Here is a 26,676-nt window from a genome sequence, read left to right as displayed (position 1 = left end):
AAAAGCCTGCACAGCAGAAGGTAAGTGACTCTGGATTATCCAAACCATTGACCGAGCCCTGCTCCATGCCAGTGCTCCATGCCTCAGGCTCTGGCCTGAGGACACAACCCTCACATCCAGACAGACCTGAGCAGCTAATGCACGTGCGCAGAAGAGCCAAGAGGCGAGCCGTGATCCCCCCTTGAGGAGAAGAGGATGGGGAGGGCCAAACAGAACTGAGACTGGAGGCATCGGTTTAGGCACCCAGAGAAAGTCTCACTTGGACATAGCAGCAAATAGAACAGACCCCAGTGCCATCATGGAGCCCAGACTTGAGCACACAGGGACCTTGGCGTGGAGCACGAGGGTGCCAAGGCCTGCAGGTGGCTGACTTGTGTGCTCTGGTGCCATGCTCAGATTTGATGGGATGACCCTGCTATCACCTGCTTTGTGAGCCACACAGGCCTGCGTCAAAGACTATGGACCACCAGCCTGGGCAACACAGATAGTGAGACCCGTCTCCACTTAAAAGATAATTAGGCAGGTGTGGTGGTGCATGCTTGTGGTTCCTGCTACTCGGGAGGCAGAGGCAGGAGCATCGCTTGAGTCTGGGAGGTTGAGGTTGCAGTGAGCTGGGATGGCACATGGCGCTCCAGCCTGGGTAACAGAGTGAGCCTGTCTCAAAAAAAGAACGGGTGGCCCAACAGGTGAAAACAATGGACGAGGCCCCGGGAGAAGTCCCTGCCCTTCTCTGCACCGCTGCCTCCCGGTTCCTGGACTGCCAGCAGGTAGAGGGGCCAGGATGCCGTCCGGGGGGCCTGCTGAGGGGGTCCAACCTTCCTATACCTGCCCTTTAGCAGAGGCAGGCTGGGGCGGTCCTCATGTGAGGGGCTCTTGTTCCAGGGCAGGGGCAGAGCCGCTCCTCTCCATTCTGCCAGGCAAGACTCCTTAGTGCTCTTCCGTTGGGCAGAACTGACCAAGACTCAGAACATTCAATGTCAGGAGCCAGCTGGGGACAGGATCTGCCTGCACAGTTGAGGGTGGGGGGGGGCAACACTCCAGAGGGACACGTTCAGGCCTCCTGGGGGTTGCGGGCTTCTGGGCACGTCCACCAGGCATGCACACTGGCCACCCCACCCTGCTCTCGCTCACCGACAAGGTCTCTGGCAGCCCTTACGGGAATGTTTCCATTTCATCCTGTGTCCTCCTGTCTTTTTTTTTTTTTTTTTTTGAGACGGAGTCTCGCTCTGTCGCCCAGGCTGGAGTGCAGTGGCGCGATCTCGGCTCACTGCAAGCTCCGCCTCCCGGGTTCACGCCATTCTCCTGCCTCAGCCTCCCAAGTAGCTAGGACTACAGGCGCCCACAACCGTGCCCGGCTAATTTTTTGTATTTTTAGTAGAGACGGGGTTTCACCGTGGTCTCGATCTCCTGACCTTGTGATCCGCCCGCCTCGGCCTCCCAAAGCGCTAGGATTACAGGCGTGAGCCACCGCGCCCGGCGTGTCCTCCTGTCTTAAACTCCTTTGGGCTAGAGACCCCAATGGGTCATCGAGGTGGGGCCAGCTGGACTGTGTACAGGCTTCACGTTTAAAATCTAGCATGGAAATGAAACTGAGGTGCTCCTAGACCACAGTGGGGTATAAGAAGGAAGCTGCTCCCCTTCCCCTCCCTGGCTCTGGCCTGGAAGCGTGTAATGAGTCCCTCTCCCCACCTCCAGCTTCTCCCTCTAAGCAGGAATGGGCCCTGCTGGCACCACACAGAGACCCCTACGTAGGTGAGAGAGCAGGCCCTTTTCCTGGGAGCAGGAACTTGGCCTTGGACATGCCCACACCACCCATATCACTCCTCAGTTCTAACTCATGAAGCAACCAGGGTTCCTGGGCTCTGTGACCTGGAATCATTCTGCTGCACCTGCACTGAGGGTTCAAGCACTCCTCACTGTAGGCCACGCCTGGTCCTCTTCCGGTCACCAGCCCACAGGCAGCAGCTGGGCTGAGGGGATGACAGACCTGGGTCCTCAGCCTCCCTGGGCTTGGTTTCTCCATCTGCATCTGAGAGTGATGGGCAGGCGGGCATCCCGGGCGGGGACAGGAGGAGAGAGAGATGCAGATGCAGTCTGCTTCCTGGATGCCAGACCAAGTGGTCTAGTTTTCAAGGCTTGTGTTTTTGGGGGACTCTTGATCAGATGGGACCACTCCCCACAGGCCGTTCCTTGTGGCTGCAGTGGCACTAAGCTCTCAGACTGCCTGGCTGCCCCTGTGACCTCAGGAGCCCACTCCCATCGGGCCCTGCCTTCCCTCCTTCCTATGCCTCTGGTGCTGGTCCTGTGTCTGCCCCCTCTTCTGAGGTATGTTCTCCCACCACCCTGCACATCACTGCCCTTTTAAATTCTTTTTGAAATGGGGTCTTGCTCTGTCGCCCAGGCTGGAGTGTAGCGGTGTGATCACAGCTCACTGTAACCTCCATCTCCTGGGCTCAAGCAGTTCTCCCACCTCAGCCTCCCAAGGAACTGGGACTACAAGTGTGCACCACCAAGCCTGGCTAATTTATTTTTTAGAGATGGGGCCTTGCTATGTTGCCCAAGCTGGTCTTAAACTCCTGGGTTCAAGCGATCCTCCTGCCTTGGCCTCCCAAAGTGCTGAGATTATAGCGTGAGCCTCTGTGCCCTGCCCCCCGCTTCTTCTCTTCATCCTGGGGACATGCTGACAGCTCTCCCGACAAGGGACGTACATCCCCAGAGGCGGGGATACTGACCCAGAGCTGTGATGCCCACACAGCCCTGTGCTGCCCCCTTTGCCCGGCCCCCCGCCCTCCTGAGCCCCACACAGCCCTGTGCTGCCCCCTTTCCCTGGCCCCACCTTGATGCTGTCTCAGCAACTCGTGAGGATCCAGAACCTAGCCAGAAAGCTGCCAGGCTCTGCTGGACCTGGAGGTGCAATCCTGCAGCCTTGGAAGGGTCTTGGTCTGACCAAGCTGCAGAGCCAGGCACGTCTCCTGGGTTCTGAGCTCAGACAACTGATGGCCCCGGACGCCTTGAGGGAAGCTGGGCCCGGCCCACAAGACTCCCACCCCACCCTGTGGCCCCCCGGAGGAAGGAGCCGGCCTCTGCGTGTGCAGTAACAGCTTTAATCTGTGGTGGCCCCTGCCCTCCTGCATCCAGGCAGGAAGAGCCGTTTCTTGAGGAATTAAAGCAGGAGCGTTTCCCACACTGTCTCCTGGGAGTCCATGCTTATAGCGACAGCACTGCTGAGTGGTGCCGTGTCACCAGGGCTGGGCCTGGGCACAGAGAGGCAGGGTGCCAGTCTTTATATATTATACATATATATATATATATATATTTCATGTGTATACACAGATAGTTTTCTCTCTTGAAAGTATTAAAAAATTGATCAACCTTCAATCTATAAAAAATACCTACTCTACATGATAGAAAAATTTCTCCTCCAAGTTTACACTGATTTACACCCAAGGCTTTCCCCAAATGTACAATAGGAGGCGACCTCTTACATCCTAGCATGGAAGGCGGTGGATGCGGGGCCACACAGGTGCACGCACGCACGCACGCACGCACACATGCGCGCACTCACACGCAGCAGGTGGCCAGTCTTGGTGATGGGGTCTGGGCCCACCCGGGAATGCTGGGGGGTCAGGGGCGGGCCTGCAGCCCTGCGGGGTGACACCGCTGCGCCTGGGGTGCGGACCCGAGAAGCGCAGCCCCTCCCGCTCTGCTGTGAGTCTTCCCTGCCCTCTCCCTCCTATAACACGCACCCTCGGGGAAGAACCACGATTTCTAAGTGAGACACAAACAAGAAAACAGGGTTCCTGATGTTTGGACTCTGGCCTGGGAAGTGCGTGGGGAGGGTGTGGCCTTTAGGAGGCCAGGTCAGGCCGCACCTGTGGAGAAGCAGCACCTGGGAGCCAGAGGAGCCTGCAGCATCCACCCCACCCAGGGAGAGAGCGCCACACAGCTGTAATCTCAGGTCCTGATGTCGGAGTAGAGGGCCCCAGTGGCTCCTGCCCGACCCCCATAGGTGGTCAGAGCCCCCAGGGGTTACTGCAGCGAGGAATGGGCCATGGGAACAGCCACATGGCCTGGAGGCCCCAGAGCTGGACTGAGGTGACCACATCTGACTGGGCAATGGCCCAAGCAGCGTAGGTAGAGCTGGGGAAATGCACCAGCCTTGCCCACCCGTCCTTCCCGCACCACCATGTCTGAGGTGAGGGTCCGGGAGCCCGTCAGCCATCAGCAACGGCTCAGCATGGGTGAAACGGCACCAGGGTACTTGTGTGGGTGGCTTAGGCAGCAGCACCCCTGGAAGGACCCGTTTTCTTCCTTTCTTCCCAATAGGGCTGCATGTGGAAAGGGACCACCACAAGGAGGCCACAGCGGGGCTCACCCCACACCTCTGCACAGAGAGGCTCTCCAACCCATCCTGCTGAACTGAAGTATAGGCGTTCACGGCCAGGGTGACTTAGGGCTGGAAAGCTCTGGGCCCCCCGAAAGGTCAGCGCTGATGGATGGCCCCGCCACAACCCTCACCCTCTATGGACCCCGGGCCCTGGGACTTCCCTTTCTCCCTCTCCTCTCCACCACCCTCTGCCCCTTTGGCAGCCCCTGTCTTTGGCGGCCCCAGCCCAGCTGCATGAGGACTCCCTGCATGCTCTGGGCACCGTCGGCTGTGGGACCTGCTGGTCTTGGCTCCTCACGGTGTGACGGGACCACTCCAGGGTGCTGGAGTCCCGAATCCAGCCCAGGCTGGGCCTTCCTGCCTCTACTTGACCTCCAGGATGGACGGGTTGGTCTCCATGATGGCCACGATGATCCTGTCGATGTAGTCCTGCAGGCGGAAGTTGATCTCCTCCTGCTTCTGAATTGCCTCCATGAGCTGTAGGGAGAGCAGGCAGTCAGAGCTGAGGCGCACGGGCCACAGGCCACAGTGCATAAACCACAGCGCACAGACCGTGCGGGCTGTAAACCCCAGGCCGCACTGTGCAGGCATGGGATGTGTTACCTCATCTCGGGAGACAGAGCTGATCTCTGCAGCCAGGGACTCAGAGAAGGCTGTGGAGAAGAGGCTCTTGGCGCCCTGGATGCTGAGGGTAATGATCTGCCCGTTCAGCTCCTCGTTCTGCTCCTTAAGGTTGCGGTTGTCCTGGGAGGGCACAGCAACATCACTACTGGGCTGTGGCCCCTGCAGATGGCTGAGCAGGGACAAGGACTGCCCAGGGAAAAAGGCCTCCAGCTCAGATGCTGACCCTCCATGTCCCAACCTTCCCAACCAGCCTTGTGGAACATTCTGCAGGAATGTGAGGGAGGGAGGCCCAGGCCTGCCCACCTGCTTCAGCCTGCGGACCTCCTGCTCCAGCTCGCTCTCCCGGGCGCGGCTGTGGTACTCCTGCAGGCCCATGCTGCTGCTGCGGCCCCGCCGCTGCTCAGCTTCCAGCTTCAGGAGCTGCAGGTGCTCCAGCTGCTTTCGGAGGTCCTCGATCAGCTGCAGGGCAACCGCTGGGTGAGCCGGGGGGCCTGGGCTCCCAGGGGACACCATCAGCCATCACTTGGCTGTAGAACCTCAGGGTTGATCTGGCCGTCTCTCGGGAAGACGACACACACCAGCAGCTATGTCCAAAGCTCACAGCCAAAAGCTAGCATCTTAGGAAACAAAGGCTTCCCCTGGGGCAGGCTGGGGGCAGGACTGGCATGGGGCAGGGTGGGTGCCAGCTCACCTCCTGTGTGGCCTCCTTGTCCCTCTGGAACTGGTGCCTCTCGTGACTCAGCCTGTCCCCCATCCTCCTCTTGTTCTCCTGCTCTTCGCTGAGCCGCAACGTCAGCGACTCTATCTCATCCAACAGCTTCTGCTTCTCCTGCAGGGGTGGACACCTGCCCTGGATGTGCGTCGCCCTCCCACCTGTGCATGCAGCTTGCCCCGGTCATCTGTCCCTCCAGTCTCTGAGTCTCCCAAACAGCAGCATGGTAGCCCCCGTGTTGGAGCGCGACAGGGCTGGGTCTGAGCCTTCCTGCCTCTCAGTGGAGGTCAAGGCCACCTGCCTCTGGGCGCCTCACACACACAGGCCACGAGGGCCATTTCTCATGAGGGGCAGGAAGGACCTTTGTGTGGACAGGACCTGACTCAGTGGCTGTGGGCAGCTCCAGCCGGGCTCCTCTGGTTCACGGGAGCCAGGGCCCAAGTGCTCTGAGAATATCCTTCCTGGGAGCTTCCCAGAGCACAGCTGGTGAGGTGGGGGGAGGGAGGTCTCACAGTGATGAGCTGGGGTGTGGGAACCCCACATGCAGCCTCTGCCTCCACGTCTGCAGGGGTCGGGGCGTGAGTGGCTGGCTGATGCCTTCCCCTTGGAGGACAATTCCCAGATTCAGAGCCCTGGGTCCATCTAGGAGTGAGCCTCTGGGCCCTGCTCCTGTGGGTGGAACAGTGCCTTCAGGTCCGGTGCCTTCCAGTGGCCTGGGCCCTGAGCTGGCCCTGTTCCCTCACACACAGCACAGCATCCTGCTCAGCACAGAGCTCAGGGCTACCTCGGCTGCCCCACAGGCAGGGCACGGGCTGGGCCCACTAGCCACAGCTCCAGGATGTAGGCAGCTCACCTCCTCCAGGCGCTCAATGTTGGCCTTCAGACAGGGCGTGCAGGACCGGAGCTCACTGTTCTCCTCGTCCAGTTGCTGCAGCCTGGGACACGAGAGCAAGGCTGAAACTCACTCTGGGAAGCATGTGCCTCTGCAGGACCAGGGCACCCCGTGTCTCAGGGAAACCCTGCTGGGGCTGCCCTGTGACACACAGACGCCCCCAAATGACCAGGGCCAGTCCTTAGGTGCCCACCCAAGTGCTCCGGGCAGAGCTTTTCTGTAATCTTTGAAGGATTTTATTTTTTATTATTTTATTGTATTTATTTATTTATTTTGAGAAGGAGTCTCGCTCTGTTGCCCAGGCTGGAGTTCAGTGGCGCGATCTCGGCTCACTGCAAGCTCCGCCTCCCGGGTTCACGCCATTCTCCTGCCTCAGCCTCCCATGTAGCTGGACTACAGGCGCCCGCCACCGCACCGGGCTAATTTTTTTTTGTATTTTTATTAGAGACGGGGTTTCACCGTGTTAGCCAGGATGGTCTTGATCTCCTGACCTCAGGATCCGCCCGTCTCGGCCTCCCAAAGTGCTGGGATTACAGGCGTGAGCCACCGTGCCCGGCCTTATTTTTTATTTTATTTATTTTTTTTGAGGAGGAGTCTCACTCTGTCACCAGGCTGGAGTGCAGTGGCGCAATCTTGGCTCACTGCAACCTCCACCTCCTGGGGTTCAAGCAATTCTCCTGCCCTCAGCCTCCTGAGTAGCTGGGATTACAGGCGCCCGCCATCACGCCTGACTAATTTTTGTATTTTCAGTAGAGACGGGATTTTGCCATGTTGGCCAGGCTGGTCTTGAACTCCTGACTTCAGGTGATCCACCCACCTCAGCCTCCCAAAGTGCTGCGGTTACAGGTGTGAGCCACCGCACCCGGCCCTCTTCTCTGTTTATTAATAGTCATTTATTTGTGTCACGATGGACTCATGAACTTTATGTTTTGGATTGTAATCCAATGCTATCACTATGAGTTTGTTACTTGAACTGTTCCAGCTTTGGCGTCTGGCAACTCCTTCAGCTGGCCCGTGTCCCTCTGACATACCCTGTGTCTGTGCTCATGGCAGGGGGGGGGTTTAGTGTAAGCACTTCCTCATTTTCAGATACTACACACTGCTGCAGGCTCAGCCTGCCTTTTCCCGTCCCAGCCTCAGAACTGGCCATTTCTCCAAGGAACCCTGGATCTTCTCCATAATCCAGTTGTCCTCACTATCCTGTTACCCTGCCATCCCTTCTAATTCAACCTAACCTGCACCCACACCCAGAATTTGGTGTAAGATGGAAACCCAGGGGCAGCACAGGGCTGGGCGGGAAGGGCTTCAAGTGTCCTCTACCCAGGAGGGTATAAGATGGAAAAGCACAGGGCTGGGCGGGAAGGGCTTCAGGTGTCCTCTACCCAGGAGGGGACTTGCTCTTGCTTTGCAGAACTGATGATTGAGACCAGGGGCAAAGCAGATGCAACCCCTTCCCAAGAGCACCTGCTGGCCTCTGCACCACCAGGGAGGCCACGGGGTGCCCAGGACAGGCGCGCTCCCAGGGACTTGTCTGGGGCTGGTCAGACCCTTGGCCACAGGCGTTCGTCAGGAGGACAAGGGCACTCACTGGTGTCACTCCGGTGTGTGTTGGTGCTCTGCAGTCCAGACTCCTCCTCTAGGGTGGGGATGGGTGTGACCCAGCTGTATGTGGGGGGGGACCCTCCTGTGTGAGCCTTGCCTTCACCCAACTTCCACAGTTCCTGGTGCTACCCACTTCTGAGCCTTCATGTACCAAGATGCAAACCCCGGTACGTGTCGCCTGCGTGGCTGCCCCGAGATGCAAACCCCGGTGTAGCTGCTGGCGCAGGGTGTTGTGTGTGTTAGGAGTGTGTGCAGCTGTGCTTTCTGGGCTACACCTTTGCCATCTGCCTTTCCTGTTGTTTTGCTGACCAGAGCATAGTAAGTTCCATTCTCCACCTCTAACCCTGGAGTCCAGATGGCTCTACCTGCAGTTGTTTTCTCCTTTCAGAGTAACACTTGCATGTTTTGTTCATAATTATTGAAAGCAAATTATGTTTTAATTCTATTGAATTTCAAAACTACAGACATGCAAAGAGAAGAAAACACAGAGCTGCACAGCTTCACGCACAGCAGCGCTGCCCTCCCGAAGCCTGGCCCCTCTTTCTTTCCTCCTTGCCCCAGTCTCTCACTGTCCATCAGACACACTCAGCTCTGCCCAGCGCTGGGGTCAGTCTTTCTGCCTTCTTTCCTTTCAGTATCAGGCTCGGGGGAGTCTACTCACATTTTTTGGAAGGACGAGCTATGCTACGTGGCAAAAGCGAAGGCTTCCCTGGGCTTCCTTGGCTCACATGCTGCTAGAAAGCACCACACACCAGGGCCACGTTCACCCAGTTCACTCTGCCTGATGATGGGTCATGTACCCCAACGCCAGGGGTTCAGCAGGTGCCATAACCTGCAAATCAGGCCCTGGCCTCTGTGGACATGCCACTGTGGCCCCATCAGCCTTCACTTCAGCTCTCTGTAGCCTGCCAGGGGCTCCCATACTTTCTGGAGGCCCCTGGGGGCCCCACTCCCAGAGGTACCTGGCCTTTCCTAGAACCTCTTCCAGGCCCTGTGTCCTGAGATTCAGATCTCTGCCTGTGACCTTCGTACAGCCCCATTCTGCTGATGACACATATTCTTCTTTCCCGGTCCCTAAACAAGGATGTCCAAAGTTCCGGTCTCTCCACTCCTCCATCTTCTCTATGCCCTTTCAGCTTTAACTTTCATCTCTACTGAGGCCCCGCGCCTGAAATCCAGCTGTTTTCTAGGCACTGCAACTGCAAAGACGGCCAGCCCTGCTGCTCCCAGGAGGTTCCGATGCAGGTGCTGGGGGTCCTGCCTCCTGGCCCTCTGTTCCTGAGGGACCCCGGACTGAGACTGTCATTGCACTGACCAGGGTCTTCCTGTACACCAGACGGGCAGAGGCTGGGGAAGTCCCCAAGATGCCAGAGGCTTCGGTGCTGGGTTGACTGCAGGGGCCTCTGAGGGCCTGAGCAGCCCTGAGAACCACAAAGTTGCTGGTGGCCACTCCAAGAAGCTGCAGGAGACTGACAAGGTCCAGAACACGGTGGCACTGTCCCCAAGGGCTTAGGGCGGGTAGGCAGCTTGCTCACAAGTGGCAGTGACACTGGGCCCTGCTTGCTCCCTGAGGGCCTCGTGAGACCCCTATCTTGTGCCCCTCCACACCAGAGCACACAGAGGAGGCAGGATGTCCACACAGCTGTGCCTCAACCTCAGCCCCAGTGGACAGGTCCCACGGGAGGTGCTCCCTGGTGCTCACAGACGAGAAACGTACTTTAATTTGGAGCCCACTCAACTGTACTGTGCCAAAGCCAGGGGAGAACACTGTCCTGGCTGCCCTGACCTTGCTCCCCAGAAGACGGCGCCCCACTGCGATGGCAGGCACGGAGGCCTCCCTGTGCAGGGCATCCCGCACAGCTCTCTGCGTGCAGGCTCCTTCCTGCCACCCACTTTTGAAAATGCCTAGGAGCTCTTCTTAGATAAGGCAAGTATCTTAGCTTTAAGAGCTGGAAGGAACACAAGCAAAAGAACCTGAAATCCCTTTATGAATATTTAAAGCAACTGTATTTCAAAATCTAAAAGTAGTACATGCTCAGTTTAAAGAAGCCACATGAGGTGGTTCAGGCCCATAATCCCAGCACTTTAAGAGGCTGAGGTGGCTCTGCTGAGAGTATGGGGAAGGAAAAAAAACGACAACCAAAAACCCCAACAACAGCAACAAAACGAGGCCAAGGTGGGAGAACTGCTTAAAGCTAAGAGTTCGAGACCAGCCTGGGCAACATAGCAAGACCTCATCTCTACCAAAAAGGAAAAGTTAGCCGGGTATGATAGAGCACACTTACAGCCCCAGTGACTCGGGGGCTGAGGCAGGAGGATTGCTTGAGCCCAGGAGTTCAAGTCTGCAGTGAGCCATGACAGAGCCACTGCACTCCAGCCAGGGCACAGAGCAAGACCCCATCTCAAAACAGACAGACAAACAAAAAACTGTATAAAACAACTTCCTCCACTCTCACTACCCAGACACACAAGAAGGATAGACAACTCTAGATTCCTCTGATTATAGGTATTTTAAGTTACCTGATGCTTTTTACCTTTACAGAACCGTTCCTTGCAAATGTATTTGTAAACACACACCAGGAATCCACAGCATGAGTTCCCAGATGGAGAAGTACGCGAGGCACTGTGCTGCTTTAATATTAGTTTGTGCCTCGGCTGGCACGGTGGCTCACGCCTGTAATCCCAGCACTTTGGGAGGGCGAGGTGAGAGGATTGCTTGAGCCCAGCAGTTCAAGACCAGCCTGGGCAACACAGCAAGAACCCCCATCGCTATTAAAAATAATGATGTTTTGGCTGGGCACAGTGGCTCACACCTGTAATCCCAGCACTTTGGGAGGCCGAGGCAGGTGGATCACAAGAGTTCAAGACCATCCTGGCCAACATGGTGAAACACCATCTCTGCTAAAAATACAAAAAATAGCCGGGTGCAGTGGTGCGAGCCTGTAGTCCCAGCTACTAGGGAGGCTGAGGCAGGAGAATTGCTTGAACCAAGGAGATGGAGGTTGTGGTGAGCTGAGATCGCTCCCTGCACTCCAGCCTGGAAGACAGGGCGACACTTGGTCTCAAAAAAAAAAAAAGGCCAGGTGCCGTGTTTCACGCCTATAATCCCAGCACTTTGGGAGGCCAAGGCGGCTGGATCATGAGGTCAGGAGATCGAGACCATCCTGGCTAATACTGTGAAACCTGTCTCTACTAAAAATACAAAAATTTAGGCAGGTGTGATGGCAGGCGCCTGTAGTCCTAGCTACTTGGGAGCCTGAGACAGAAGAATGACGTGAACCTGGGAGGCGGAGCTTGCAGTGAGTCGAGATTGCACCACTGCACTCCAGCCTGGGTGACAGAGCAAGACTCCATAAAAAAAAATAATAATTAAAAAATAAAAAATAATTTTTCCCTTTATTTTATATATATATATATTTTTTAATTAAATTGTTTTTGGAGATGGAGTCTCACTCTGTCATCCAGGTTAGAGTTCAGTGGCACAATCTCAGCTCACTGCAACCTCTGCCTCTGGGTTTAAGTGATTCTCATGCCTCGGCCTCCCAAGTAGCTGAGATTACAGGCGCGTGCCACCATGCCTGACTTTTTTTTGTTGTTTAGTAGAGACAGGGTTTTACCTTGTTGGCCAGGCTGGTCTTGTACTCCTGACCTCAAGTGATCCACCCACCTCGGCCTCCCAAAGTGCTGGGATTACAGGCGTGAGCCACTGTGCCCTGCCTCCTTTATGATATATTTTAATATAGTATCGTTAATCTTCTTCCTTATTGTTTTCCCACTTTTTCTGACTCATCCAAGGCTATGTCTCCAGATGAATGTAAAAGTAATTTTGTCAAGTTCCCTTAAAAAAAGATTGGTATTTTATGCAAAAAAATTAGCTGGGTGTGGTGGTGGGCACCTGTAGTCCCAGCTACTTGAGAGGCTGAGGCAGAAGAATGATGTGAACCCGGGAGGCAGAGCTTGCAGTGGGCTGTAATCGCGCCACTGCACTCCAGCCTGGGGGAGAGAGCAAGACTCTGTCTCAAAAAAAACAACCCCAAAAAACAAAAAAAAAAAAACAAAAAAAAATTAGTGTTTTAAACAGACTGGATATATTGTAGACGTAGATTTAGAGAAACCAACACCCACACAGGGTCAGTCTTTGAACTGATTTCTTGTGGCTTTTTGGGGAGTTTTAAGGTCTTCACCACATAGCTTTTCCCCTTTTTCTAAAATTCAGGTTATTCCTAGCCACTGCAGCGTTCTGGGGTGGACAGGCTGTCAGGGAACCTCTCCTACCTGGCCTGCAGCATTCTGGGATGGGCGGGCTGTTGGGAACCGCCTACCTGGCCTGCAGGTTCTCGATCTCGATGCTCTTCTCCCTCTCCATCTTGCACAGGAGCTCCTTCTGCCGCCGGGTCTCTTCCAGGACCATCTCGCAGGCTCTCAGCTCCTGCTCCTTCAGCTGCTCCTCCAGGGCGTTTGCTCTTGAAAGGCAAAAGGAGGAGCTGAGCTGTCTCCAGGCAGGGTGTGCAGTGGCTCCACCCATGCCCAGAAGCTGCCTCAGGACCTCCAGAGAACCTGCCGCCACCAGGGAGGAGGGCCGAGAAGGGCATCCCCGAGCTCTGGTCAAGGCAGTTCTGAAGCAGCGCACACACCCCCAGATAGCCTCGCCTCCCACACTAAAGGCAGCTAGGGGTGGCCAGAGCAGTGTCCACTGCACCCCGGCCCAGCTGATACCCACAGGCACTGCCCGCTTGTGCTGTGTGGACTGCAGCACCCCGAGGGCCCAAGCCCGCCAGGTGACCGCCCCTGGTGCACTCTGTTCATGCAGCTGCTCCACCTGCGGCCACTACACACAGTGAGTGAGCTCAGGGCCCAGAGGCACGGAGCCTCGGAGCCTCGGAGCCTCGGGAAGGAACGTGAAGGTACCAGGGTCCAAGGGCCACAGCATTTCCAGGAAGTGAGTCTGATGAAGCACATGGCCCGTGGCAACTGAACACCGGGGAACTGAGTGTGCGGGCGGTGTCTGCCTTCAGCTGCAGTATAGTAGGTTCATGGCACATCTCCCAAAGGTGCTCACGAGGCTTCCTGAGTTGCCAGGTCCACATGGGAGCCAGGACGAGTCTACCTCTGGCTGCTGGGCACATCTGGGCCCCAGAGGCTGTGAGGGGCCACAAGTGGAGGGGGGCCCACTCTGCTCCCAGTCCCCTCCAGGCTGGGGAAGTGGGTATAGAGACCAGTCCCATCCAGGTCACCTCAGAGCAGAGGCAGGGCAGGTGTCAGCTAGACCACAGGGAAAAGACGACATTCCCACGGGGCGGGGAGACCCTGGCCTTCCCTAGATCTTCACAACCACCTGCAGGAGACAGGACTGGACTGTCCCAAAGAGAAGGGCACAGGCCCTGCCCACTGACACAGCACAGCCCAGGCCCTGAAGCCCTGCCTTGCACAGAGCCTCTTATCCTTGTGGTGCCTCACACGCAGGAGTGGACGGATGGCCAAAGATCACCAGACACAACAGGCAAGCTTTCAACAGGAACTGGCCAAAGCAAACACCAAGCGAGGACCCCAGGGAGACACATGATGCAGGAGACAGTGAGGAAAGGTCCCTGAGCCAGTGCCCTCCTCGAGCCAAGAGCCACAGCTGCAGGGTCAGGGCGGGCCGCTGCAGAACAGACAGACAACAAGGAACAGCTCCCGGGAACTGAAAGTGTGGGAAGGACGATCTAAACCTCCGATCAAGATGTTGGGCTCACGCCTGTAATCCCAGCACTCTGGGAGGCCGAGGTGGGCGGATCACCTGAGATCGGGAGTTCGAGACCATCGTGACCAATGTGGTGAAATCCCGAATCTACTAAAAATACAAAAATTAGCCAGGCGCAGTGGCACATGCCTATAATCCCAGCTACTTGGGAGGCTGAAGCAGAATTGCTTGAACCCGGGAGGCAGAGGTTGCAGTGAGCAGAGATTGCACCATTGCACTCCAGCCTGGGCGATACAGCAAGGCTCTGTCTCAAAACACAAAACAACAAACTGAAGGCTGAAAACCAGGTGCATGGCACGGCAAATAATACAAGATCCTCATCCAAGTATGTAGGGTGGGAAACAGAAGTTACGGAGAATAGCAAGGCCCTGCGGCAACAGCGGGTCCTCAGTCACAGCACGGGGTCAGAGGTCTTCAAATTCTCAGGGAATTCAATTTCTGACCTAGAATTTTATGCCCAGCTACGCTATGGACTGGAGCAGGGGTGGGAGGACTAAGTACTTCCACACAAGCAGTTCTCAGAGCATCTGGCTCCTGTGCTCCCTCTTCCAGGCAACTATCAGTGACGTCCTCAGAAAACGAGTTGGCAAAAAGAAGAAAACGTGGGACCCAGAAAATAAGGACTCAAACCCAGGGGAAGCACTCGGAATTCCCAGGATGGCAGCTGTACGGCACGGCTAGAGAGCAAATGGCTCAGGACGGGCAGATGATACTGAAAACGGGTAACGTGTTGTTTAGGACAGTGGAGGTGAGCACCACAGGGAACAGCCACAGGAACTGAATGTGGCCGGGGCTGCGCTGCAGATGGTCAGTGGGCGGAGCAAGGCAGCAGGGTGGACTTCACACCACACACACGGAAAACTGATGAACATACTCCAGACTCAAATGAAACCTTGACAGTCAGCTCAACAAAGGCATCTAGGCTGGACACAGTGGCTCACGCCTCTGATTTCAGCACTTTGGGGGGCCAAGGTAGGAGGATCGCTTGAGGCCAGGCATTTGAGACCAGCATGGGCAACATGGTGCGACCTCATCTCTACAAAAAATTTAAAAAGTAGGCCGCGCACGGTGGCTCATGCCTGTAATCCCAGCACTTTGGGAGGCTGAGGATGGCAGATCACAAGGTCAGGAGTTCGAGACCAGCCTGGTCAATATGGTGAAACCCTGTCTCTACTAAAAATAAAAAAATTAGCCCAGCATGGTGGTGCATGCCTGTAGTCCCAGCTACTCAGGAAGCTGAGGCAGAAGAATCGCTTGAATCCAGGATGTGGAGGTTGCGGTGAGCCAAGATTGCGCCACTGCACGCCAGCCTGGAGACAGAGCGAGGCCGCGTCTCAAAAAAAAAAAAAAAGGCTGGGCGTGGTGGCGCACACCTGTAGTCCCAGCTACATCGAAGGCTGAGAGGTAGGCAGGTCGCTTGTGTCTGGGAGGTAGAGGCTGTAGTCAGCACTCAGCCTGAGCAACAGAGGGAGGCCCTGTCTCTTAAAAAAACAAAAAACAAGCATGTCTGGCGGCCCCTCCAGATTCTCCTTGACAAGGAGGAGACAGTGGTCTCTGGAGGCGCAGCATATGTGTAGCACACTACTGGAGCCCAGCCCCTTCGCCAGCATGCCTGGCCCCTCTCCACAAGGCAGCAGGGGCCGGCGGCAGGCCCTCCTCTGCTGAGAATCCTGGAGAACGGGCAGCCGCAGAGCCCAGGGTCTTCACTCCACAAGAGAATGTGCTTTGCTTTGTTAGAATTAAAATGATGTGCAAGTTACGCCCACGATCCCATGAGACATTTTCAGCGCTCACAGGGCAGATGGATCTGAAGCTGAAGGGCGGGTCACGCATGTTAGTACGGTGCAGGGTGAGGGCTTGGGGGCTTTGGGAGTGCTGACTGCAAATGCCCTGCTGCCAACACACGTGTGTGCAGGCTGCTCAGAGCCCTGAATCTACCTGGTCAGTGGTAATGAAGACACTGAAGCTTCAAGGGACAGGGCCCTTGGCTGAGCTGAGAATATGTGGAAGGGCAGGGATGTGCCCGGGCAGCTGGGCAGGGAGCAGAAGCTCACAGGAAGAACCTCTTCTGCAGATTCCCCAGGTGCCTCACAGGCCTCCTGGCTGCCTCCTCTGCCCCCAAGAGGCTGCCGGTGCCCAGCTCCAGGTGGCACAGCCTGGGTAGATGACTCCTGGGCCAAGCTCATCTTACTTTGCATGAGAAACAGTACTGCAAATCGGCCATGAGACAACATGGCGTGCCTCGTTTGAAAAACACTGAGAATTACACAGTATTCTAAGAAAAGTCTGCAAACGAGAGTGGGGTAAGCAGCTCCCACTCTTTCTCTGCAAACACGGCGTCACACTTCGCTTCCTCCCTAGCACTCCTGCCCACAGTGATGAGACTGTGCATCCTGTCACGTACTCAGCAGTCTCTGCTCATTTCGCTTTCTGCGGCTGAGCAACTTCCCTAACCTGCATTCTTCCAGGATGGGCACACCTCGTATGGACCAGAGTGGGAGAGCTGCACCTCCAGGCCTGCTGGCGAGGCTGGGCACTGCGTGGGTTTGCAGTCAGCTCCTCCTCTGGGTGGGTCAGGTCTCACACTCCCGAGAGGGAGGCAGTGCCCTCCTCTGGCCCTCTGTGTGTCTAGGGTTCATGGACAACTCCCCACGAGAGCACCAGTCAGAGCCTCAAGTCTCCTGCCTGCAGCCCAATGGGTAGGCTCAGATGACCACCCGGCACCACCCCCTCAGCCGGCTTCCACCCTGGGATGGACCGGTGGCCAAGCCCCTGCTGTGTGAGGTAAAGAGAAGTAAACGGGGGCTGACAGGTGGGCACAGGAGGCACTACGCAGAGGCCCAGGTCTCCTGGCCCAGGCTCACCTGTGCACCAGCTGCAGGTTCTCCTGCCTCAGGCGGCTGTGTTGCTCGCCAGTGGCTGCCGTGTCCTTTTCCAGCTCCAGCACACGCCTTTCCAGGAAGACGACCTTGGCAATGAGACCAGGCTTCAGGGTCAGGTAGTCAGAAGCAGAAGGGCCTGCACCCCCAAGGGAACTACCTGGGAGGCCGCCTGGGGATTTTCTCAGCACAGAATCAGATCCACCTAGCTAGGCTGGTGTCGGATCCAACTTACCCTTGGAACTTGTCCCATAAACCCAAGAAGATGCAGCTCCTAATGGGGCCGGGGGCTTGGGAAGTACTGTCATCTCGACACCACAAATGCACACATTGCCGCAGCTCCGAGAGCTAGAGGCCCAGGGGTGCCTTTGGACTGGCTGGCTCATGGGCAGCAAGACTCTGCCCCCACCACACAGTTGGGTCTCTGCTCAGCCAGATGCAGCTCACAGAGGCAGCCCAGGTGCCCATGGATGCAAGGGACGAACAGACTCATGTCTCGGTCCCTCCCTCCCTCAGAGAGTTCACATCAAGATAAAGTCAGACACCTGCAGAGGTAGGAGAAGGAGTAAAGGGAGCAGAGGAGGACTCAGCCTGGGTCAGCAGACTTGAGATGCTAGAGAAGTTGTAGGGAGGAGGAGGTGGGGGTGCAAGAGGAGGTGAGGTACAGAAGGTGATGGGGTACAGGAGGAGGTGGGGTGCAGGAGGAGGTAAGGGGGTACAGGAGATGAGGGGATACAGGAGGTGAGGGAGTGCAGGAAGAAATGAGGGGGTATAGGAGGTGAGGGGGGTTCAGGAGAATGTGAGGGGGATAGAGGTGAGAGGGTGCAGGAGGTGAGGGGGTACAGGAGGAGGTGAGGGGGTACAGGAGGACATGGGAGTGCAGGAGAGGAGGTGAGGGGACACAGGAGGTGAGGGGGTTCAGGAGGAGATGAGGGCTGCAGGAGGTGAGAGGGTGCAGGAGGAGGTGAGGGGAGTGCAGGAGGAGGTGAGAGGGTGCAGGAGGAGGTGAGGGGAGTGCAGGAGAAGGTGAGGGGGTACAGAAGGAGATGAGGGGGTACAGGAGGAGGTGAGGGGGTACATGAGGTGAGGGGTACGGGAGGAGGTAAGGGGTGTGGGAGCAGGTGAGGGGGTACAGGAGGAGGTGAGGGGGTACATGAGGAGGTGAGCAGTATGGGAGGAGGTGAGGGGGTACAGAAGATGGGGTACAGGAGAAGGTGGGGGGTGCAGGAGGTGAGGGGGTACAGGAGGAGGTGAGGGGTACGGGAGGACGTGAGGTGGTACAGAAGATGGGGTACAGGAGGAGGTGGGAGGTACAGTAGAAAGTGGGGGGTGCAGGTGGTGAGGGGGAACAGCAGATGGGGGTACAGGAGGTGGGAGGTACAAGAGGAGGTGGGGTACAGGAGGAGGTAAGGGGTACAGGAGGAGGTAAGGGGGTACAAGAGGAGGTGAGGGAGTACAGGAGAAGATGGGGGTACAGGAAGAGGTAGGAGGTACAAGAGGATGTTGGGGGTACAGGAGGTGGTGGGGGTACAGGAGGTGGTGGGGGTGCAGGAGGTGGTGGGGTACAGGAGGAGGTGGGGTACAGGAGGAGGTAAGGGGTACAGGAGGAGGTAAGGGGGTACAAGAGGAGGTGAGGGAGTACGGGAGAAGATGGGGGTACAGGAAGAGGTGGGGGGTACAAGAGAAGGTTGGGGGTACAGGAGGTGGTGGGGGTGCAGGAGGTGGTGGGGGTGCAGGAGGTGGTGGGGTACAGGAGGAGGTGGGGGGTACAGGAGGAGGTGGGGGGTACAGGAGGAGGTGAGGGGGATGCAGGAGGTGAGGGAGTACAGGAAGAGGTGAGGGCGATGCAAGAAGAGGTGAGGGGGTATAGGAGGTGGTGAGGGGGTACAGGAGATGAGGGGTACAGGAGGAATTGAGGGGGTACAGGAGGAAGTGAAGAGGTCACAGGAGGTGAGGGGGTGCAGGAGGTAAGACAGAGTCTCGCTCTGTCACCCAGGCTGCAGTGCAGTGGCACAATCTCAGCTCACTGCAATCTCCGCCTCCCAGGTTCAAGCGATTCTCCTGCCTCAGCCTCCCGAGTAGCTGGGATTACAGGTGCCCGCCACCACACCTGGCTACCATGTGTATTTTTAGTAAAGACGGGCTTTCACTGTGTTGGCCAGGCTAATCTCAAAACTCCTGACCTCAAGTGATCGGCCCACCTGGGCCTCCTAATGTGCTGGGATTACAGGCATGAGCCACCACATCCGGCTGAAAAGCGGGTCTTGACCACGGCAAGGCTGCCTTGCCCTGGCTGCTGCCACCCATTCCATTTAAGTCCCCAGGAGAAGCCTGTTCCTCAGGTTGCTGGCTCTGCAGTCACTGCAGGGGCAGCCTTCTTCTCCCAAATCATGGGTGCCCCAGGTCACGTCTCCATGGGCCTGGTGGACTGAATGTCTGGGTGTCCCCCAACCCAACTCAGACACAGTGGGGGTGGGATCCCTGAGGGCTCTCATTCACTGCCCAGTCCACCCCTCCCAGCTGGCCCTTTGTGCACAACAGGAAGACTCCTTTTTATCACATGCCCACAAGATCCCTTGGGGAAACTTGCCAAAGAGCAGAGGGTCTGGGAGCCCTGGATGACATGGGGTCACCTCCGGCTGTGCTGTCCCCACCTCCCGGGATGTCTGCAGAGGCCCTCAGACATGGCTGTGTCTAAATCCCCTACTTGCTGCTACCCAGCCCTGCAGGACCTACCTTGTCAGCAATGTCCTCCTCTGGGCCCTCCATGAGCTCGGGGGAAGGGTCCTCCAGGGCCTCCATAGTCAGGGCCCCTGACTGGTGCAGGTACCTATGGAAAAGGAACAGTAACAGAGGGAAGAAAGGGAAAAACCACAGGACAAGCTCCGTCAGCACAAGCACTCCCAAGTCAATCTGAAAAGCAGGCGGCAGCATTGTAGGGGACAGGTCCTCCCCTGATCTGGGTGGTGGTCTTCTCCCACTTAAAGCATTATATACAGGGGGAGGTCCCAGGCTGGACATCTTTACCAGGGGCTGGGAGAAAGCAGGCCGTGCTCTGTGGTCTCAGAGTCCTCCTGGCGCTCTTTGGAACCTGACAGAACACGACCTCAGTCCTGGCCAGCGAGTGGCAGAGGACTTTGTACTTGGCAGCAATAAAACGTGTCCTTCTTCACAGAGACACGAACAATCTCGTCTCTACCAGAAGCCTGTGAGACATCAGCTCAGGACCTCGACCTGCATACACCTCCCCTGTACACATTCTTCATCTCGGACTTTCACAGGTGCTCTCTGCGGCAGGAACAGTGAGGGTCCCAGGAAAAGTGTCGATCCCGGAAGTCTCACTCAGTGTCAACCTCACGGACACACTGGGAAACCGGTCCAACCAAGTCCAGGAAGACACCAGACACACGTGTCCTCTGGGGCACCAGCTCCTGTGGATGCGTCCCCAGCCCTGCAGGCCATGCCAGGTTACTACCTGGGCCAGGCTCCGGGACACAGCCCCGTGGTCCTGCGTGGATGCAGCCAGCCCATAGGCTGCCGCCTCGGGGCAGGAGCTGCTCCAGGGAGCGTGAACTTCGGCGCGCAGTCAGCGCGTGCTCGTGGTCACCACTGGGCCAGATTCGCTGTGGTGAATCTACACCAACCCCAACTTGCTGGGAGCACAGAAAACTCTCAGAGCACTCGCACAGAAGAGCCAACAGCAAAGGCGCGTGTTCAGTTCTTTATACATCCTGGGAGCCTCAGTACCGAGCCAGGCTCCGGGCTGATAGCCTGATGCTCACAACTGCGTGACTGTAAAAAAGCACTGGCCCTCTCCCAGCTTCCTTGCCTGTGAAATGGGGGGACCCTCTCTGAGCTTCCTTGCCTGTGAAATGGGGGGACCCTCTCCCAGCTTGCCTGTGAAATGGGGGGACCCTCTCTCAGCTTCCTTGCCTGTGAAATGGGGGGACCCTCTCCCAGCTTCCAAGCCTGTGAAATGGGGGGACCCTCTCCCAGCTTCCTTGCCTGTAAAATGGGACCCTCTCCCAGCTTCCTTGCCTGTAAAACGGGGGGATCCTCTCTCAGCTTCCTTGCCTATGAAATGGGGGGATCCTCTCCCAGCTTCCTTGCCTGTGAAATGGGGGGATCCTCTCCCAGCTTCCTTGCCTATGAAACGGGGGGACCCTCTCCTAGCTTCCTTGCCTGTAAAACGGGGGGATCCTCTCTCAGCTTCCTTGCCTATGAAATGGGGGAACCCCCTCCCTGCTTCCTTGCCTGTGAAATGGGGGGATCCTCTCCCAGCTTCCTTGCCTATGAAACGGGGGGACCCTCTCCCAGCTTCCTTGCCTCCTTGCCTATGAAATGGGGGGACCCTCTCCCAGCTTCCTTGCTTATGAAATGGGGGGATCCTCTCCCAGCTTCCTTGCCTATGAAACGGGGGGACCCTCTCCCAGCTTCCTTGCCTCCTTGCCTATGAAATGGGGGGACCCTCTCCCAGCTTCCTTGCCTATGAAATGGGGGGACCCTCTCCCAGCTTCCTTGCCTGTAAAATGGGGGGATCCTCTCTCAGCTTCCTTGCCTATGAAGTGGGAGGACCCTCTCCCAGCTTCCTTGCCTGTAAAATGGGGGGATCCTCTCCCAGCTTCCTAGCCTATGAAGTGGGGGGACCCTCTCCCAGCTTCCTTGCCTATGAAGGGGGGGACCCTCTCCCAGCTTCCTTGCCTATGAAATGGGGGGACCCTCTCCCAGCTTCCTTGCTTGTGAAATGGGGGGACTTTCTCCCAGCTTCCTTGCCTATGAAATCGGGGTATACAGGCAATTGAGGTTGGACCAAGGTCCTGCATACAAACAGCTTGGCTAGGGACATAGCAGGGTAAGAATTCCATAAAATGTTAGTGTTTTTCCACTGAAAATGTCTACCAAGTGTATGAAGTTTGATTTGCTTCTTAGTATGGACTGGGCTTGAACATTTCCATCTTTTTCCCCATAAACGCTCTGAGGAGGAAAAAAGAAGGTATCTTTGCCCCTGGAGACAAGCCCTGAGAACGTGCACCAGCTGGAACACACCAGCGCCCTTCCAGGGCCCTGGGAATTTCATCAGATTCTCAAAAGCTGCTGCTGACGCGGATCATGTTCTTGGCCAGTCGCTACCCTTAAACGCCCATGACCTTGCCCCCAAATATGAGCCACTCCAGGCAGGAAGCTGCAACCCAGAGCCTACCCTGAGGAGAGGCCATGGCCTGGGGCCTGTCAGTACTTCTGAGCTGTCCTAGAGGCTTAGGCACTTCTGGGGCTGACTTGGGGACAGGAGGCACGGCCATCCCCAGGCACCCAGCGTGCAGCCACCACACACGGCCACCCGTGTGAGGCAGAGGGTCCTCAGCATGGCGTGTGGGGCTGCTTGTTTATTTATTTAATTTTTTTTTTTTTTTTGAGACAGAGTCTTGCACTGTCGCCTGGGCTGGAGTGCAGCGGTGCTATCTCAGTTTACTGCAACCTCTGCCTCCCGGGTTCAAGCGATTCTCCTGCCTCAGTCTCCCAGGTAGCTGGGATTACAGGCACCCGCCACCACGCCCAGCTAACTTTTTAATTTTTTTATTTTTTAGTAGAGATGGAGTTTCACTATGTTGGCCGGGCTGGTCTCAAACTCCTGACCTCATGATCTGCACACCTCGGCCTCCCAAAGTGTTGGGGTTACAGGCGTGAACCACTGTGTCCGGCCGGGCTGCTTATTTAAATCCCCCAGAAAGAGGGATTCTCCAGCTACACCACACCCTCACTTGGGAGAACCCTCCCCTCAGAGAGGGAGCTGTGGAAAAAGCCTGATCTGCCCCGAAGGGCAGTAGGTCAAGCCTGGCTGGTGAGCAAGGAGGTACAGGGATCCCTGAGGCCTCCCACCCAGGGCCCTAGGAGCCTGCCTGCTGTGAGCACTTCTTCCTGTCCTGATGGACTCGGCTCTGCCTGGAGCCCCTGTCCCTGCACACGCACAGCTGACTGGAGAAAATCACTTCCATCTCATGGACAAGGACGGAACAAGGCTGAGGGAGGTGACAAGGCAGCCAAGCCCAGGGGCTACAATGGCTGCCGGCAAAACCCACCATCTCAGCAACAGTGCAGCGCGAAGGGCTGAGAACTGTGAGAAGCGAATCACGACAGTTATTTTGCGCTTCCTTAGCCTCTTGTGGCATATTTGGGGCAAAACAGCAGATTAAATGTTGCGTGTATATATTTACATGTGGATAGATATATTGCGAACATACCTCTGTTTTGTAAACTCTAACGACAGATAACTCAGATAACTGCAGATCGGGTTTTTTTTTTTTTTGAGATGGAGTCTCACTGTGTTGCCCAGGCTGGAGTGCAATGGTGCGATCTTGGCTCACTCCAAGCTCTGCCTCCTGGGTTCAAGCAGTTCACCTGCCTCAGGCTCCTGAGTAGCTGGGATTACATGTGCGCACCACCACGCCTGACTAATTTTTGTATTTTTAGTACAGATGGGGTTTCACCATGTTGGTCAGGCTGCTCTTGACGGGCCCATGACCTCATGATCCGCCCACCTCGGCTTCCCAATGTGCTGGGATTACAGGCGTCAGCCACTGTGCCTGGACCAGATTGGGCTTTTTTTATACCAAAGGGTACCCATGAAGGAAACATTAAATTTCAAAGGGTGTTTCTGACACGAGGCTGTGACAGCCAGCTGCAGGCTGCGCCCCATCCTAGGCACAGGAAGCCTCAAGGAGATGCCTCAGCTGGCCTTGACTGGCCTTTCATGTCACCAGCTGCAGCCTGTCTGGAGTAAAAGACGATGAAGTGGGGAGGAAGGTGATGCTGAACTGGTTAACAGAAGTGTAGCTGGCTGGGGATTCTCTTCACATTCCTAAGAGCTCAATGCTTTTCTTTCTTTCTTTTTTTTTTGAGACACAGTTTCGCTCTTGTTGCCCAGGCTGGAGTGCAGTGACACGATCTCGGCTCACTGCAACCTCTGCCTCCAGGGTTCAGGCGATTCTCCTGCCTCAGCCCCGAGTAGCTGGGACTACAGGCACATGCCACCACACCTGGCTAATCTTGTATTTTTAGTAGAGATGGGGTTTCTCCATGTTGGCCAGGCTGGTCTTGAACTCCCAACCTCAGGTGATCCACCCGCCTCGGCCTCCCAAAGTGCTGGGATTACAGATGTGAGCTACCGCGCCTGGCCAGCTCAATGCTTTTCTGAAAGGGGTGAGCAAGAAGACAGAAAAAAATGCATGATGACATTCACCTCTGCTTCCTCTAGCCCCTCGCCCCTAAAATGATGGAAAACAAGTGGGACACGGTGGCTCATCCCTGTAATCCCAACATTCTGGAAGACCGAGGTGGGAGGACTGCTAGAGCCCAGGAGTTCAAGACCAGTCGGGGCCTGTCTCTACAAAAAATTTAAAAATTATCTGGGCATGGTGGCATGCACCTGTGGTCTCAGCTGCTCGGGAGGCTGAGGAGGGAGGATCGCTTGAGCTTGGGAGGTCTGGGAAGTGAAGACTGTTGTGAGCTGTGATCACTTCACTGCACAGAGCAAGGCAGAGCAAGGAAGAGCAAGACTGTCTCAAAAAGAAAAGAAAGCCAAGAAAAGAGAAGAGAAACAAAAAGAAAAAAGTTTCCATCCATGGCCAGGTGTGACGACTCAGGTCTGTGATCCCAGTACTTCGGTAGGCCAAGGTGGGAGTCTCCCTTAAGCCCAGGAGTTCAAGACCAGGCTGGGCAACATACTGAAACTCCATCTCTATTAAAAATTAAAAGACGGTCGGGCGCAGTAACTCAAGCCTGTAATCCCAGCACTTTGGGAGGCCGAGACGGGCGGATCACGAGGTCAGGAGATCAAGACCATCCTGGCTAACACGGTGAAACCCTGTCTCTACTAAAAAATACAAAAAATTAGCCAGGCGAGGTGGCGGGCGCCTGTAGTCCTAGCTACTCGGGAGGCTGAGGCAGGAGAATGGCGTAAACCCGGGAGGCGGAGCTTGCAGTGAGCTGAGATCTGGCCACTGCACTCCAGCCTGGGTGACAGAGCGAGACTCCGTCTCAAAAAAAAAAAAAAAAAAAAAATTAAAAGACTAGCTGGGCATGGCAATGCACACCTGTAGTCCCAGGAACTCAGGGGGAGGAGGTGAGAGGATGGAGTGAGCCTGAGAGGTACAGGCTGCAGCGAGCTGTGATTGTGCCACAGTACTGCAGCCCAGGTGACAGAGCAAGACCATGTCTCAAAATAAAAGAAAACAGAAAACAAAAGGTTTCTGTCCCTGGCCCGGTGTGGTGGCTTACACCTGCAATCCCAGAATTTTGGGAGGCCAAGCTGGGAAGATCACTTGAGCCCAGGGAGTCTGGGGCTGTCAGACCTATGCCTGCACCTGTGAACAGCCACTGCACGACAGCCTGGGCAACGTAGCAAGACCTTGCCTATTTTTCTTTTATTTATTTATTTTTTTTGTAGAGACAGGGTTTCACTATGTTGCCCAGGCTGGTCACAAAGAAACCGAGTCAGAAAGGTTAAACCTCAGGGTAGCAAGTCTAGCTCTAGAACATAAGCAATGCCGTCAAACATCTTACAGGAAAACTATCCACACTCTCACAGTCCAAACCAACCGAGGCTCAAGTCTATCTCCTGAGCACCCCTTTTCTCAAGAAGCTACAGGAAGATGTGCTGGACAAAAAATGGAGAAAACAAACAAGAAGGAAGACAGAGCCAGGGAGCTAGAGGATCCAACCCCTGAAACAAAGGAACTCACTGGTGTGGGGAGACCCGTCCAGGACCACAGCCACAAGGCCTGGAGAATGCCCAGCACAATGGGGCAGAGAGGAGGCTCCGGGGGGGGGGATGTTCCAGAGGAAGCCGGAGAGGCGTCTCCCGGCCCTGCCAGAGGCTGGGCCACGAAGCAGGATGGGGACAGGGAAGGCAAAGCAGATAAAGACGCGAAGCCAGTCTCTGATGGCAACAGAGGCCACCCAGCAGCCACACTGCGTGGCTCCCTGAGAAAGGCCTTAACCCTGCATGCTTATTTCGGTAAGAACTGGCAGGGGAGGAAGATAAAAGTGTATGTTGCCATCTTTCACAGCAGGAAGCCAACAGATCTATGCAAAGCTGAAAAATGAAGAAATGGTCTTTAGGAATTGGAGTCAGACCCACCCCTCACCTTCAACTCACCTTGGGGAGCTGCCCAGACCCGGCTCTGAGAAGTCAGGCTCCTCACCGGGTCTCGGTACCTCAGAACTAACGTAGAGCAGACGTGGGGATGGTGGCCCCTTCCAGACCTTAGTGAACACTCAACAGGCCCAGCACCAAAAGCTCTGACACCTACCTCCTGGTCACAAATCCGGGTCCAAATTCACAGCCCTGGAAACCCCTTTCCCAACACTCCCTCAGGATACCTTCAGCCCCAAACCATGTAAAGTAACTTGCAGGAGTTTAAAAAATACCTCGGAAAAGAACATTTTCTAAAACTTTTTTTAAAAACTATGATTAATTATCCACTTCAGAACGTTTTTCAGCAGGAACCAGAGACCCACCTACCTTGCCACCTTCTTGCTGGAGAGCCGCTTTGTTGGACTGTGCAGAAAACAAAATAAACAGGAAAATTGTTAGAACAGACAGAGAGGAGCAGGAGGAAGCAGGAAACTCAGGCTGTGGAGATACGGGGTGGGCGGCCTTTCAGCGGTGCTCCCGGCATGCAGGGCCCCCCAGGCAAGCCCATGCACAAACGCTCACTCAGCAAAACAGCAAGGACACGGGGGTGCTGGGGTGAGGCCGCATACGTCTCGTTACTCCAGCCCCCGAAGAGGCTTCCAGATGCAGCCACCCCAGACTGCGACTGAGGGGCCAGCGCCACA

The 26,676-nt window shown here is 56.0% G+C and overlaps 1 protein-coding gene across 2 annotated transcripts in view; it reads right to left on the bottom strand.

Moving 5' to 3' along the window:
• Window positions 1-3,084: 3,084 nt before the first annotated feature.
• Window positions 3,085-26,676, bottom strand: part of LOC105485913 (RAB11 family interacting protein 3) — a 99,139-nt gene continuing 75,547 nt past the window's right edge. For both annotated transcript variants that reach the window (XM_071083776.1, XM_011748528.3), the window contains 9 exons: window positions 26,360-26,395; window positions 19,576-19,669; window positions 16,825-16,928; window positions 12,540-12,680; window positions 6,577-6,658; window positions 5,703-5,840; window positions 5,315-5,470; window positions 4,991-5,131; window positions 3,085-4,864 (listed from right to left, as the gene is read on the bottom strand). In XM_071083776.1, coding sequence (XP_070939877.1) covers window positions 4,751-4,864; window positions 4,991-5,131; window positions 5,315-5,470; window positions 5,703-5,840; window positions 6,577-6,658; window positions 12,540-12,680; window positions 16,825-16,928; window positions 19,576-19,669; window positions 26,360-26,395 — 1,006 coding nt within the window. In that variant the 3' untranslated portion in view covers window positions 3,085-4,750. The remainder of the gene's footprint in view (window positions 4,865-4,990; window positions 5,132-5,314; window positions 5,471-5,702; window positions 5,841-6,576; window positions 6,659-12,539; window positions 12,681-16,824; window positions 16,929-19,575; window positions 19,670-26,359; window positions 26,396-26,676) is intronic.

The sequence above is a fragment of the Macaca nemestrina genome, chromosome 18, assembly GCF_043159975.1.
Source record: "Macaca nemestrina isolate mMacNem1 chromosome 18, mMacNem.hap1, whole genome shotgun sequence".
NCBI classification, from domain to species: domain Eukaryota; kingdom Metazoa; phylum Chordata; class Mammalia; order Primates; family Cercopithecidae; genus Macaca; species Macaca nemestrina.
The sequence above is the reverse complement of the archived record's forward strand: the minus strand, read 5'-3'. Positions and strand labels throughout refer to the sequence as shown.